Consider the following 16957-nt stretch of genomic DNA (forward strand, 5'->3'; position numbering starts at 1 on the left):
CATTATTGAAGACAGGACTCAGCTGATAGCACTTGTTTCAATACATTGAAAACATATTGGTGGTCGTCTTGCCATAGGAACGGTGCATCTTTCTTCAGCAATTCTCTTAATGGAGATGAAATGAACAAATCGAGGCATCTTTATAGGTCGTCCTTGTCCTGCAGTGTTAGCATTGATTGGATGCCTTTAACCTTCCCAGGATGCAGGCTGGAGTAAATGGAGCTGAAAAAATTTATGTGATCTGCCTTAATGGAGCATTTTTTACCTTTGAACACAAAACCTACAAGCCTAGCAGCCTCCAAGAGCAAGTGTAGGTTTCGGTCATGCTGTCCTTTCATGTGGTCTACAACGGCAATGTTGTCTGCGAAGCACTCACAGGCTGGGACTTGCTCCATTATTTGGTCCATGTGTTGCTGAAAAATGTCTTGAATGACCGATAGTCTGAAAGGTAGATGGAGGAAACAGCACCTGCCAAAAGGGGCTCTGAATGTCATCAGCTCGTGACTCTTTCGACAGATGTACAGAACACTATCCGTTCTTGGTGTCCAGCTTAGGTAAGTGTTTTGTTCCTGCAAATGTTGGGTTAGGCTCTTCCAGTATTCGTACCTTGTGTGAACATCTCTTCAAGGCATTGTTTAGTCTCCTTGGGTCCAGACATTACTGAATAGAACCATCCTTTTGGTGGTCATGGAGCTGCACCAGTCCGTGTGATGCTGCACTTGGCAGACGATGCCTCGTCTCTCCATGCCATCCAGTTCGATCCTCAGCTCCTCCCAAATGTGCACTCTGCATTTCTGTGGCTTGTCATTAGAAAGTGTTGCGCCATCTCTGAAGCAAAGGACTGTGTCACTGTGGAAGTTCCCAACCTTGTCAAAACAGTCCTGGTACACCCTCTGGAGTTCTTGGATTGATTCCATAGGTTGAATGCACTTTGATTGCTGTGGTCTTTTGACTGGGTCAGTTAATGGATGGTAACCATGTTGAGCTGATTTCACGCCGCCAATCCTGCTACTGTGGGTCCTGACACATCCACTACATAAAATGTCTGCCTAGACCGGTTTGAATCTTTCTAACTGCATTTCAGGTTTAGGGAACCTAGGCACCTTATTGGTGATCCATTGTATGCTGTGAGCTTTACGCTTCTGGGCTTGACCACTGACATCCCCCATGCCTCGTGGTTCATATCCTTAAGAGTGCGGCGAGGCAGAGTGTTGGCACTTGTACCTGTGGACACGTGCTACTGACTGAACAATGTGGCTTCAACATATATTACATCACTTCCTGTGATGACGTATATCTTTACATAAACATACTTTATACATGTGCTACTGACTGAACAATGTGGCTTCAACATATATTACATCACTTCCTGTGATGACGTATATCTTTGCATAAACATATTTTATACATACATTATACTTATTCTATCAAACATATTACCTTAACATACTAACTAACGTACTATCAAAACAACTGTCACCTTCCAAATTCACGCCATCTTTCTCATCACTCCACGCCTGAATGTCTCTGTTCAGATTTCCATCCCTGTCACAGTATCAAAATGGCCCTTATCAAAGTCAAAAATGACATCCTTTGTAATGAAGACAACTAATCCTCCTCATCCTTCTCAACCTATCTGCAGCCTGACACAGTTGATCATACCATCCTCCTCCAACACAACTCCACTGTCATCCAGCTGGATGGGACTGCACTCGCCTGGTTTCATTCTTATCTATCTAATCCTCGACAAAATGGCTTCTCTTCCCATTCCTGCACAGTTACCTCTGGAGTTCCCCAAGGATCTATCCTTGCCCCCCTCCTATCTCTCACTGACATGCTACCCCTCGACCTCACCACTGTCTCTAAATTTTCAGACTACTTGTCCGACATCCAGTACTGGATGAGCAGAAATTTCCTCCAATTAAATACTGGGAAGACTGAAGCCATCGTCCCCGTTCTGACCACACACGCTCCCTCATCACCAACTCCAACCCTCTCCCTGGCACCTTTCTGAGGCTGAACCAAACTGTTCACAACCTCTGTAGCATATCTGATCCTGAGATAAGCTTTCAAACACATATCTGCAAAGTCACTAAAATCGCCTATTTCTACCTCTGCTAACATCACCGCACTCGGCCCTGCCTCAGCTCCACTGCTGCTGAAACCCTCGTCCATGCCTTTGTTAACTCCAGACTTGACTATTCTAATGCATTCCTGCCTGGTCTCCCACATTCCACCCTCCATAAAACTTGAGGTCACCCAAAACTCCACTGCCCATGTCTTAACTTGCAGAAAATCCCATACAACCATCAACCCTGTGCTAGCTGACCTGCACTGGCCCCCCGTTAAACAATGTCTCAATATTAAAATTCTCATCCTTGTTTTCAAATCCCTCCATTGGCCTAACCCCTTTCTATCTCTGTAATCTCCTCCAGTCCAAAAACCTTCCAAAATATCTACATTCCTCTAATTCCGGCCTCTTGAGCATCCCCAATTTTAATCGCTCTATCATCAGTGGCCATGCCTTCAGCTGCCTAGACCCCAAGCGCTAGAATTCTCTCCTTAACAATCTCGACCTCTCTACTTTCCTCCTTTAAGACGGTCCTTAAAACTCACCTCTTTGACCAAGCTTTTGGTCATCTGCCCTAATATCTCCTTATGTGGCTCCACATCATATTTTGTTTGATAATGCCTCTGTGAAGTGCCTTGGGACATTTTATTACATTAAAGGTACTATGTAAATACATGTTGTTGTTGTTATAGCACTACCTCTTATAGCAGTCGCAAGAGAACAATTCCAAGAAGGTGCTAGAATTGCACATGATCAATGGATTGTGGAGTTCAGCCTCAGCAGGAGTTAATGGAGCACTGAAATGTTTACTTATTTATTTTACTGCATTTTCTTTTCTCTGCTACTATTTACCTTCATTTGTTTCATTTTAGCTTTTGAATAAAAGGAACCGTATAATTATATTTAGGACCTTACCACTAGGTTTGAACAGGTAACATTAATTAAACTCTCTGCTAGCTTTCCTCTATTTAGCTGCAGCAGTTGGGTTATTGTGCAAGTTAAAACAGTACAAATTTGAGATTACTTGTGAGAGACCAGAGAAATGCAAAAATCCAGGGGATTTAAAAAATTTTGCCTCAGTGGCTTTGAGGTGAACTGGCCGAGAAAGGGAAAAATCACCATAATTTAGATTTTAATAAAAGTTTAGTTTAGTATTGAGAAATCTTAAGCTTGTGATTTGCAGTACCTGCAGGTCCTGGATGCTTCATGCACCTAGAATGGGAGAATGAAGAGTACTGAACTGAGAAAAAATGCGAACACTCTATGTACTGAAGGATTCTTGGAATGTAGATTCCAGGAGGTTACTCTGCAGGCATGATGAATTAGCGAAGGGAAGCAACAGGGGATAATAAGTAGAATTAACAGGCACCATTGGAAAGCCATAGCTTCAATTGCCAAAGCCCCAACCTCAAATTTCCTTCCAAAACCTCTATGTCTCTTCATGCCCCTCTCTTATAAAACCCTCCTGAAAACTCACACTGTGACCAAATATTTTGCCAACCTTCCTAGTATCTCCTTCTTTGGTTCAGGGTCCATTTTCTCCTTATGCCCCTGTGACGCTCATTGGGACATTTTCCTATGTTAAAGGCACTATATAAGCACAAACTGCCATTGTTAAAAGTAATAAAAGCAAATCAAAAGGAAAAGGATCAGAAACAAATAGAATTAAGAAAAGAAACACTGGAGTCAGAATTTAATGTGTAATGTAAACCAACAAAGTATTCAAAACAAAATTGAAGCATTAAGAATAATAACTAGGAATGATATAGTGAATATTATCGAGACATAGCTAAAGTTTGGATAGCACTCGTAATTTAATATTCTTCATTATTCATATTTTCAGGAAAGATAAAGGTAGGCTTGGAAAAGGGATCGGAATAGTATTGAATAAATATTTTATCACTCCATTAGAATACAAGGATGTATTAGCAGGTAGTGCTGAATCCACATGGATTTAGTTAACAACCAGGGAAGGAGGTAGTACAATTATGTGTGCATACCTAGCCAACAAACAGTGGAGATGAGCTACAAGATGAGATTTATAAACAGTTCAGGAAGATATGCAAGAACGTGTGATTGCACAGCCTTCAGCACCATTGGCAAATGGTCAAATAATGAAGCAATCCGTGCCTCCTATCAGCAAGACCTGGACAACATTCAGGCTTGGGCTGATAAGTGGCAAGTTGTATCTGTGCCACACAAGTGCCAGACAATGACCATCTCCAACAAGAGAGAGTCCAATCACCTCCCTTGACATTCAATGGCATTACCATTGCAGAATCTCCCACCGAAGAAACTTAACTAGACCAGCCACATAAATACTGTGGCTACAAGAGCAAATCAGACCCTGGGTATTCTGTGGCGACTATCTCACCTCCTGACGCCACAAAACCTGTCCACCATCTACAAGGCGCAAATCAGGAGAGTGATGGGATACTCATTAGCCTGGATGACTGCAACTCCAAAAACAGTCAAGAAGTTCAACACCATCCAGGACAAAGCAACCTGCTTGATTGGCACCCCATCTACCACCTTAAATATTCACTCAGTCCTCCACCAGCGCACCATGGCTGCACTATCTAAAAGATGCAGTGCAGCAATTCACCAAGGCACCTGTGACAGCACCTTCCAGACCTATGACCTCTATTGCCTAGAACAGGGGATGGCAACCTGCGGCTCATTAAGGATTCATGTCCAGCTCCCGACCTTGATCAATCAAACTCATTTTTTCTCTGTCAATTTTTAGAAAATACTTTTCCAAATGTGTTTCGAATTTTAAAAGAATATCAGATACCTAAAAATCTCCCTGATGATGGATATTTTAACAGATAACTAGAACTTATGAAATGCTTAATCACAAAAATAAGAAATTCTACTGAAAACTACCTTGCATCAGAAGTCATAACAAGTTAGTTCCACTGTTTTGCCAAGCAAAATGACATCATGCACCATTGCATTGATGGCTTACTTATCACTCGCGAGCCGATCACGCGAGTCGCTTGTAGACATATACATCAATAAAAGAACTAACTGCGTCCCTTGTTTTCAGGCAGTTTTGCTACTTACAGAAAACAGAAGTTTGTGACATTCATCAGTAGTATTCTGTGGAATATTAAGATATATATATTAAAGATCGAGAGACTTTTAAAAAAATTGATTGGCATTTGAATTTAATTTGAAAAAGTCAGTATAATTAGAGGGGTTGAAATGGCTACAAAGAAGAAAAAAAATCAAAGATAAAAATCGAGAATTTCAAAATAAATGGACTGATTCATTTGAATTCATCCCAAATTCGGCTGGCCTCCCTGTGTGTCATTATCACTGACATTTGAATAATAGCATTGCAGTTCTTGTGATATTGATTTTTTTGACTAAATTTTAAAAATGGCTCTTCTTGTTATTAAGGTTGCCAAGCCCTGGCCTAGAAGAACAAGGGCAGCAGGTGCATGGGAACACCACCTGCTACAAGTTGCCCTCAAAGTCACACATCATCCAAACTTGGAAAGATATCGCCATTCCTTCAGCGTCACTGGGTCAAAATCCTGGAACTGCCTACCCAATAGCACTGTGGGTGTACCTACACCACATGGTCTGCAATGGTTCAAGGTGGCAGCTGACTAACACCTTCTCAAGGGCAATTAGAGATGGGCAATAAATGCTGGCCTTGCCAGCGATGCCCACAGCCCATGAAGAAATTTTTTAAAAGGGTGTTACGACCAGATGAGAAAGGTGTCTAGAGGTCTTTTACTGTCTTCACTTGGTCTTATTGTAACAGGGTTTAATTTTAAACAGTGTTTTCAGCTCCCCTTTGGTGAATCCTTGTTCACCACTTTCCAATTATAAGGCAGAATGAGCATAAACAGACTTTCTTAGGTTTAAAGAAGAAAAGTGAAATTTATTAAAACTTAGAAAGTTAAACTCTAATACGGTTAACACCTATGGATATATGCCGCGCCCTGCGCTAGCATGCATACACAATATGCACATGCAAACAGAGACAGAAAAGAGAAGAAAAGTAAAATGGAGAGGTTTGAGGCAATATCAGAAGAGTTTTTTGTTTACTGAGTTTCGAGCTCACTGTGGTCCTTTTGTAAGGAGTCTTTCTTTTCATTGGGGCCCAGTATTCTTCTTAAACCTTGTTCACTGTAGGAGACTTTCTCTCTTGCAGTTCATATGTCTTCAATGGTTTCCACTGCTAGTGAGAGCGAGATGAGAGCAGACAGGAGAGAGGTCTTTTCAGTACAGGAGCTAATAGCCGTCTGAGTTCAAAATCCCTGTTAATTCGAATTCAAAAAAACTCCAACAGTCAGCCAGTCATGTGACCAAACTGGTCCGACCACTGACCTGAAACGTTAACTCTGCGCTTCTCTCCACAGATGCTGCCAGACCCGCTGAGTATTTCCAGCGTTTCTTGTTTTTATTAGCAGTTAACCTGGAATGCTAGACGTTCCACCTTCAATGTCTGGTATTCAAAAGTCCATTGTGGATTAAATTGGAGCAAGGAATAGCTCCTTTGTCCTTTGAAGTACTTGTCTGTTGATATGCTAATGTCTCTCTCCAGCCAAAGTCTCCAATTGATTTTTTAAAACAAGTTCTTTCTTCAACAATAGTTTTAAATCAATGTTCATGTGGTGAAATTAATTTTCCTCATGCTTGGCAGGTTGGGGGGGGGGGGGGGCTTGCCTAACAAGGGTTAATAATTCTGAGTGATTAGAACTATCCCAAGATAGACAGGAATAAAGTCAGTTCAAGTGGACAAAGTGGTAAACACTTTTTAGAATGCAACCAAGACCACAGAATAGCAAAAAAGTACAAAAAAATAATTAATTTGTACATGGCAACGGCTAGGCTACGATTAAAAATAAAATTCTAGGCACCACGTCGTAGAAAGAACACAAAAACCATTAAGAGTGGACATTGTAGATTGAGCTCGAGAAAAGACTTAAAATATTGGGCCTCTGGAGTAAAGACAGCCGAAGAAGAAACTTGATAGGAAACAAAAACAAGAAATGCTGGAACAACTCAGCAGGTCTGGCAGCATCTGTGGAAAGAGAAGCAGAGTTAACGTTTCGGGTTAACTATGGGCAGACAGCAGGGCAGTGGGAATAGTTCTGGATTGCTCTAGCAAAGAACCAGCACAGGATGGCCTCTTTCTATGTTAACTCTGTTTCTCTTTCCACAGATGCTGCCAGACCTGCTGAGTGGTTCCAGCAATTTTTCTTTTTATTTCAGATTTCCAGCATCCGCAGTATTTTGCTTTTACTTGATAGGAAATAGTCGTTTGGTAGTACAGAACTGGAGTATTGCTGAAAACAGAGACATTTTGTCGAAGCTTTTCATCTTGCACTGTTCAGGACAAATCACAAGAATACCAATGAAAGGAGTCAACAAATTTATACTATATGAGAAGAGAGTGCTGATTGGTTGGCAAGTGGACTCTGATTGGTAGAAGCGTTGCCATGGAGCATGCAAGAGTTTATGGTGACTGACAGTTAACTGTCAAACTTTGTTTGAAATTTGCACGTACTGGAAGCTACATATACTAATACACAGGGCCCGGTTCTTTGCAGACAGAAATAAGATCTACACACATTGCACCTGTTTCAGCTAAACAAAATAAGTGACAGCCATTCGCTGATTCATTCCTCAGGGCAATGCCTTGACCAGAGTCAAGCTGCCTGGTTTAGATTTTGAAAAAAGAATTCCCCAGCTGCTGTGGTGGGATTTGAACTCATGTCTCCAATTCATTAGTCCAGGCCTCTGGATTTCTCGCCTAGTAACATGAACACTTATGCCACATACCCGCAGCTACAAGCATGGAATTCTTTACCGCAAGGAGATAGAGGACATCTTTAATGGAAGAACAGAGACGCATTTGAACCAGAGGAAGATGCAAGGCTATGGGGAGACAGCAGGGCAGTGGGAATAGTTCTGGATTGCTCTAGCAAAGAACCAGCACAGGATGGCCTCTTTCTATGCTGCATATCTCTATGGTTTTGTAACTTCTTTCTGATTCATAATTCTTTGATTTGTGAACTCACCACCATGGGAAGCACCAACATAACCAACAACTGTAATCCCCAGGCTTTGTCCATCTCTCTTGAGTTCAATATTATCAATATTATAATCGTCTTCAGTAATCTACAAAAAACAAACAGAACATTTTACCAAAGGATTATGATGTAAACCTAAGCTTATTTATTTATTTAGAGATACAGCACTGAAACAAGCCCTTCGGCCCACCAAGTCTGTGCCGACCAACAACCACCCATTTATACTAACCCTACAGTAATCCCATATTCCCTAGCTACACTAGGGGCAATTTACAATGGCCAATTTACCTATCACCTGCAAGTCTTTGGCTGTGGGAGGAAACCTGGCAAAAACCCACGCGGTCACAGGGAGAACTTGCAAACTCCGCACAGGCAGTACCCAGAATTGAACACGGGTCCCTGGAGCTGTGAGGCTGCGGTGCTAACCACTGCGCCGCCCCTTATATGCAACATAAAGATGCATCGTTTAAAATATACAAACTGATTGTGTACCAAACTATCGTTCAAATCAATTTGACTGTTTGGCAGAATTATGCAACTGAGCATTTATCTTTTACACAAAATCCCACAAGTAGCAGAAGATTTAATAATTTGAAATCTAAGATGGATAGACTTTTGCTAGACAAGGGTCTAAAAGGATATTGTGCCAAGGCAGGTGGATGGAGTTGATTCAGATCAGTAATGAATTCACTGAATGCCAGAAACAGGCTTGGGGGGCTGAATGGCCTACTCCTGTTCCTATATCCCTATGTAAGAACTGACAATTCATCTGAAGAGCCAGAATCTAGTTTTTCAATTAGCTTAGGATTAGAGCAATGCAAACAATTGAAGATCATTTTGCCACTGTAGAAGGAGTCTTACCACTGATAGGTTATTCATAATCATTACGGCACAGAAGGCGGCCATTTGGCCCATGGAGTCCACGTCAGCTCTCTGTAGAGCAATCCAGTAAGTCCCATTCCCCTGGTCTATCCCCATAGCCCTGCAGGTTTATTTCCCTCAAGTGCCCAGTAATTAAATAGCTGAATTCTCCTTTTCTGAATATTTATCGCTTTGTTAAAACACATTTATTTTCATGTGGTGCTGATGATGTTAAATAGGTGTCTAACTGAAAATGTAAGAAAGCTAAATAAATTTCAACAGATACAATCATCAGTTTAGGTAACTGATCTGATCATTTCAGCTGTGTTAATTCAGCTGTCTTCCACCATCTCAGAAACTCCTGATCACTCGAGTCCCTCCCAAGATGTCATTACCACTCACTGATTTAATAAAAATAATCAGCAAATTTAAATTCTTCTAACAATTTTAAATTGCGTAACTAATCAAAATGCAAAAGAAATTCACCACTATTAACTATGTTTATTTTTATTTCAAAATGGGGGTCTTGAATCGGATTTTTATCCCCCTCACCATACTAGATACCAGATTTCTGGAAAATGAAGGGAATAAAATAAGAGATTGGATTGGAATATTTTTCTTTCATCTCAGGGGCTAAAGCTCCAATTCAACAAAGACAAATGGAATGGAAGACATTTGTTAAAGATCAAAAGCAAAAGTGGCAGAATAACTCTGCAGATGGGTTCTGGTCCAACTCCTGACCACAACGAAGCCAGGAAGGACCAGACCACCTCTGACAAATTCTGTCACACTGTTTGGTTTCCACAATAGACATAGTACATGTCCAGTACAGTGCAAAGGCAGTGGACTGCCTGGAAACTTAACATTGGGAGAGAAACAATTATCCTGCCCATAATCACAAAATATTTTAAAAATAAGCAGCCAGGGCACAAAGTTCAATGCAAAAGCTGAAGAAGAAGCAGAACACAGGTCTGCTGATTACACATCACACCATGTAGATCCTGGTCTGAGGTTTGTACGTGTAAGAGAATGGCACCAACGATAAAGTTCACATTGCATTAATTGCCTGCAAATACATTAATTGCAAATCTCATTCCAAGAGACTGTTAAATATGTGAAATGGAAAACATCACACAAATATAGGAAGAAACAGAACATTATATAGTATGAAGAAACTTGTAGTTACAGAACACGTATCACATCCTCAAAGCTCTTGACAAGCAATGAATTACTTTTGAAGACTTTATAGACAAACATGAAAGACAATTTATAAAGATGACATTCCCATAATCAGCAAATTAGCAGTTAATCTAATTTATAGCGTTGAGGAATGATTGGAGAATGTTTTAAAGGGGCTATCATTTGAGTGAGGAGGACAAGGGTGAAGCAGAAATAGTTTCAGCAAAGACAGTGGATCCTTTAAAAAACTGAATTTGCAATATATTTTCCTTTAGAGGAGGCATTTCTATTTCTGCCTACCAAAATGTAACCTATGATGGTTATGTTATTGTCCAACAAACAACCTGAAAAAGTGACTCTGGATGGCAAGTTTTTAATTAACTCTTGCCAACAGAAGTTGGAGAACAGTCTGCTCCATGATGTTGCTGGTAGCTCTGTGGCTTCATTATAGCGCATGGTCATGTGGCGAAGGGAAGTCATGAGCCACGTATACAGCGGGTAGCCTTTGTTCCTGAGTAACCACCCTCCGGTTCTCCATGGAGGCACAAAAACGGCAGGAATGGCAGACTGCCTCAGAATGAAGGCAACATGGCTACTGCCAGGATAGCAAGTAACAGCCAACATGACATGCTGCGCATGGCCACACAGCAACTGCACATTGATTGAATGGTAGCCCTTGTGATTCCTGTATCTCTCCCTGTTGACATGGGGGCCCGCAGAGCCATGTGCGTGCAGTTAACAGCATCCTGCATCATTGGGAATCCCACTATTCTGGCAAAGCCATATGCCCTTTCATCCTGCTTCTCTCTGCTGAGGAAGAAAACAATGTATTCACCTCTCCTGGCATACCTGGCCTCCATCACCTCCCAAATGCATCAAGAGATGGTAGACTGGGAGATGTTGGAAATGTTGTCTGCTTCAGCCTAAAAAGATCCAGGCGCATAGAAGTTCAATGCTACTGCAAACTTTATCGGCCACTGACAGCACTGTCCTCACCCTGGTGCAGTTCTGCAACCACCTCCTTGTTGAACCTGAATCACCTCATGCACTGCTCCTGGGTTTGGTGGATGTTAGAGAAGTGCTCTCGAAAAACCCATGGTCGGTAGGGCCCTCGCTTCTCCTCTCTGCAGCCTCTGTTCCATTTGTTGGCCATGTTGCAGACCTAGGGGCATTACAACCATAGCCCCAATTCCTCGTACGGACTTGGGTCACCAGATCCTCTGGCCTCTCTGACTGTATGCAGCAGCTCACAAAAATACCTCAAAAACAAGCTTCAGGACTTTCACGAACTTTGCGAAAAGCACCTCACTGGCATATTTAACTAATGTGATGCTTTTTTTGATGAGGTAATAGAGAGGGTTGATGAGAGAAAATGCAGTTGATTTGGTGTATATGGACTTCCAAAAAGTGTTTGATAAAGTGCGACATAACAGGCTTGTCAGCAAAATTGAAACTCATGGAATGAAAGGGACAGTGGCAGCATGGATGCAAAGTTGGCTGAATGGCAGGAAACAGAGCACAGTAGTGAAGAATTGTTCTTTGGACTGAAAGATGTTATACAGCAGGGTTTCCAAGGGATGAGACCCAACGTTTTCTTTGATATATATTAAATGACACCATTTCAAAATTTGCAACAACACAAAACTTGGAAGTATTGTGAACTGTGAGGACGAAAGTAATAGATTCAAGTGGACGTAAACAGGGTGGTGGAATGGACTGACATGTGGCAGATGAGATTTAATGCAGATAAGTGTGAAGTAGTGAATTTAGGTCGGAAGAACGAGGAGAGGCAATATAAATTAAAGGAAACAACTCTAAAGGGGATACAGGAGGTAAGGGACCTGGGGGTATATGTGCACAGATTGTTGCAGGCGGAGGGCAGGTTGAGAAAGCAGTTACTAAGGTATATGGGATCCTGGGCTTTATAAATAGAGGCATAGAGTACAAAAGCATGGAAGTTATGGTGAACCTTTATAAAACACTGGTTTGGTCTCAACTGGTGTATTAAGACCAATTATGGAGAACTCACTTTAAGAAGGATGTGAAGGCTTTAGAGAAGATGCAGAAAAGAATTACGAAAATGGGTCTCGGGTGAGGAACTTCAGTTACATGGATAGATTGGAGAAGCTGGGATTGTTCTGTTTGGAGAAGGGAAGGTTGAGAGGAGATTTGATAGAGCTGTTCAAAACCATGAGGGGTTTGATCCAGAAGAGTCTAGAACCAGTGGATATTGATTTAAGGTGAATGGCAAAAGAACGAAAGACGACTTGATGAAAAACATTTTTACGCGGTGTGGTTAGGATCTTGAATGAACTGCCTGAGATTGTGGTGAAGGCAGATTCAATCTTGGCTTTCAAAGGGGAATTGGATAATTTTCCGAAGACAAATAATTTGCAAGCGTACAGGCGCGGGAGTGGGACTAGCTAATTTGCTCATGCAGACAGCCGGCATGGACACGATGAGCCGACTGGCCTCCTTCTGTACTGTATGGATGTTCCTTTAAATAGAGCTAGTGAGGGGATCACTCATGCTGCTGAATGGATTCAGCTGAGAGTGATTAGCATATGCGTTCAGTGGACATGCGCAGACCATGTTTATGAAATGTGCGTCAAATTGATGCCACAATCAGGCCTTGCCTCACATTACCGGTGCATGCACGCACGCCCGTGCTAGCACCCTATCCAGTATAGGGTGCCACACAGGACACGCTGGAAATGGTCAGCAGCATGGCCTGCACATTTTATGGCTTCGAGGATTCCGTAGTGCACAGCCCAAAATTGCAGTCCATCACTTTTGAAATGGACCAGTAGATGGAGGGCATCATGGCAGAACTTGCTGCTGGAGCAGAAAACCTGTTTTGAGCATCTTACCAAATAAGCTTACCTTCTGGCAGATCACATAGCTGTTAGAGATTTACACCCCAGTTGGTTTATGTTTCCCTTCTGGCTAAATGGCTCTGTTTGCCCAGAAATTGGGTTTATTAGCGTCCATTTATCAGGAGTTGCGCAGCTACTAAAGCCCCAAAATGTTGGACCTGAAGTACACTGGCAGCAATTCTGAGTAGGGACTAAACAACAGACATCCATCACACACATCTGAAGCAGGCATTAGTCTCTGTATATGCAAATATGGAGCCGAACATCTGCTTGAGGTCCCTGCTTCAACATTATTTCTGCCTAAGGCAGCCAACGCCATCACATGCTTCATTCATAGAACCAGCACTATCGAACAGCTGCAACAAAGATTGTACTAGAGAGGTTACAGAGGAGAGATTGCACTAGAGAGGGTACAGAAGAAATTTACGAAGATGTTGTCTGGACTGGAGAATTTTAGTTATGAAGAAAAATTGGATTGGCTTGGGTTCTTTTCTTTGGAACAGAGGAGGCTGAGGAGAGACCTAGCTGAAAGGCATAGAATTATGAGGGGTCTAGACAGAATGGATAGGAAGACCCTACTCCCTCAGTTGAGAGGTCCATAACCAGGAGGCATAGAATTAGGGTAAAAGGTAGGAGGTTTAGAGGGGATTTGAGGGAAAACTCTTTCACCCAAAGGGTGGTAGGGGCAGAAACCCTCATAACATTTAAAAAATACTTGGATATGCACTTGAAGCGCCGTAATCTACAAGGCCATGGACCAAAAGCTGGAAAGCAGGATTAGGCTGGATGGCTACTTGACGGTCGGCGCAGACACAATGGGCCCAAAGGCCGCCTTCCATGCTGTAAATTTCGATGATTCTAAGAACGTTGAAAGGAAAGGCACTTTCCCTACCACTAATAGGCCTTGGAACCAAATACCAGCAGCTGCCAGCAGGGTAGATCTACTGCTTCAGACTACTGTCCAGCACTACATGACAGTGTTTTCTCCTCTAAAACCTCACCATTGCAGTTGGAAGACTATCTCTAGCCAACTCTTTGAAGCCCAGATGCACATGGTACTCCTCTATGTCAGCTCACCAAAAGCCAGAGAGAATTCTACCTCCTATACTCGATGAATATCTCCAAGTGAATACTTTCAAAGGAAACAATCAGCTCACAGTTGGCAAATTCAGCACCGAAGAAGGGCCGGAATTTTACGGTGGGTGGACGGGAGCCAGCCTCCGAAGTAAAGGTCGGTGGCGAACCCACTTCCGCCTCACCTGGGGATTCGTTCCGCATTTTACGGGTTTCCCAGCCGTTAATTGTTCCAAGGCGGGACTTCTAACCGCTTGAGGGAGGAAGTCCTGCCTATTGAGCTGCCGGCCATTGGTCCCAGCAGCACCACCAGGAGTGATGGCCACTGCTGGGACTGCAGCCCAGCCGAAGATAGACGAGTACGTGGAGCCGGGAGGAAAGATGAGTTTTGGTTGCCTCACTGGGGGCAATCAAGCGGACCCCGGTGAGGCAAGGGTGGTCGGTTGGGGGGAGGTGCTGGGGGTGGTTGGGGTAGCGGGTGCAGCCCTCCATCGGGTACTCTGTGCTCGTTGAGCAGCGCCCCCACTCTGGGACGATCAGCTCCAGGATGCCTGCTTGCCATGTGTAAATTCCACGTGGAGGCAGGCGAAGGCCCTTAAAGGCTGTTAAGTGGCCACTTAAGGGCCTTGATTGGTCTGGAGTGGCTGGGCTGTTTTTCGCACCCTCCCTCGCCCTACGTAAAGGGCGGCGGAGGCGGGCGCAAGTCGGGAAAGCCTCCTGGAGCCTCCTGCTCTATTTTATGCCCCCCCTCACCACCATCCCGCTCGTTGGGGTGGCATAAAATTCCAGCCTATGTTTTAGTTCGGGGAAAGGCAAGACTTTCTGGAAACAAAATGAATGCTCCCTTCCACTCCACTGGAATATCAATGGGTATAAGATGAAAGGAGCAGGGAAGGAGAGTTAGGTTAGGTGGTTCATGTGGAGAAAAACACCAATACATAATCAATGGGGGAACTGGCCTGTCCCTGTGCTAAAACATTTTATGATTTCCTTTATGGGCACACACAAAATCACCCCAACAGATCCAGTGCTGGATAAAACAGCTGGCAGAGAAAAGAGTAGTCTCCAAAAAATGGCCAATAGTGGTTGGATGATCATTTTTCATAGTATGCAGCCATTCCCCAATATCAAAACCAGAACTCAGGGAAAACAATGGAATTCACAAGCAACAATTTACCTCAGTATCCCTGCCATGCCACCAACCCGTTAAGAAAAATATACAGCCTCAAAATGTGATGGCATCAGTGGACACCACACACCTGCCATGGAGAAAGTGATACAAACGCTCCAAACCACCTATCATTAACAGCATTTCACTCAACCCCAAGCAACAGAAGAATTGGCACAGTGCAGACCCAATGCCGACTTACTATGAAGTCCTATCTGTGGCATTTCAAAAATTCAAGAAAGAACTTCACAGCCATGTTTAGCAATCTACAAACAGAAGTCCATGAGCTCAGTCATGCAAATGCATGGGTGAAACACCATACAAATAAACTTGAGTCAAACATCCATCAAAACAAACCCGACCACCCAGATAACCTATCTATGTGAGCAGGATTAGTTAACACCCTTGAGAAAAGGGAGCCATATAACAACATCAAAGCCTTTAGTATCCCCAAACACTCTAGAAGATCCTACCAGGAAGTGGATTCTAAGTCTTGTATAAAAGCAGCTAGCCAAGTTGAGTCAGTTTCTCCACAACGGAAAGACACTCCCTCTTGAAACTAGCAATGCTCACATCCTCAAACCAAAGGAAATATTTCTGTCTTGTACACCTCCACATCACTTTGCTTATCATCTAAAGAGAACCTGGGAATCCAAAGTTACCTACTAAATAACATTAAAATGGAGAAGAGTTTGTGAACAAAACCTCTCAGCTACAACTTGCAGTAACTGCATGATGCCAACTCAAATTTTTACACTGAGCATTCTATTCCCCTTTGTACCTGTCCCAAATCAATCATCAATGCAACTTATACTGAGATCTGGATAAAATAACTGCAACAATGTACAACTATGCCATTGATGTATCCCTCTTCAACCAATGTTAAGAAATGTGTTGCACTGCACTAATACATAAGCCACTGTACTATTTTAAACTCTCTAGTCATAAAAGATGCACTTGAATAACTTAGCTATTGGTAACATTGCACTAAACATGGATAAGCAACTTTCGCAGTCAATGCCAGAGCACCAAGTTGAACCAAGACTCAATCACAACCAGTACTAAACTTTTAACTATCCATTATTTGCTGAAGATGTTTAAACTGGATAAGTCCATCAAAGGAATCTGTTCTGGCCAGGAAATATTATTAGGGAACTGGCCCAAAGAAGTTGAGGGAGCTCAATTAATATCACATTTATAATTATCAGTCTGCAGTGTATGTCAATTCAGCTTCATTGTACTGTTAGGTTCAGTAAATACAAAGCTAATTTCTCCTAGTATTAACACGCTTTTAAAACAACACTTTCCAAGAAACAAGCTAAATAAATACCGAATTTCTTTTTAATTTTGTGTAGATATTTTTCTTGAACAGTGTGAAGAGATATCATTCTTGGGAAGGTGTAATGTGGTATCAATGCAAAGTGATCTCATCCCCTTCTATTTCTCAAAATAATATTTTTATGTATTATTTTAAAACAAATGTTCCATTTGAGAAGTGATAATTCCTCATATTATTTGTCGGAAAACTATTAAATGGATGATCATTTTGATGGCAGGCTGTCATTCCCTAACTTCAAAATTAAGTTCTGGTTTTGATATAGCAATAGAAATAGATTCAAATATACAACTTCAAATCCCAATTTGGTGTTACTTTTGTTTTATTTGGAGAGGCTTT

General features: G+C 42.3%; 1 protein-coding gene across 8 annotated transcripts in view; it reads right to left on the minus strand.

The window, feature by feature from the left end:
* Positions 1 to 16957, minus strand: part of patj (PATJ crumbs cell polarity complex component) — a 472630-nt gene that overhangs the window by 428399 nt on the left and 27274 nt on the right. For all 8 annotated transcript variants that reach the window (XM_068037182.1, XM_068037186.1, XM_068037183.1 and 5 more), the window contains one exon: positions 8113 to 8212. In XM_068037182.1, the coding sequence (XP_067893283.1) occupies positions 8113 to 8212 (100 nt within the window). The remainder of the gene's footprint in view (positions 1 to 8112; positions 8213 to 16957) is intronic.

Source organism: Heterodontus francisci, chromosome 8 (genome assembly GCF_036365525.1).
Source record: "Heterodontus francisci isolate sHetFra1 chromosome 8, sHetFra1.hap1, whole genome shotgun sequence".
In the NCBI taxonomy this organism is placed as follows: domain Eukaryota; kingdom Metazoa; phylum Chordata; class Chondrichthyes; order Heterodontiformes; family Heterodontidae; genus Heterodontus; species Heterodontus francisci.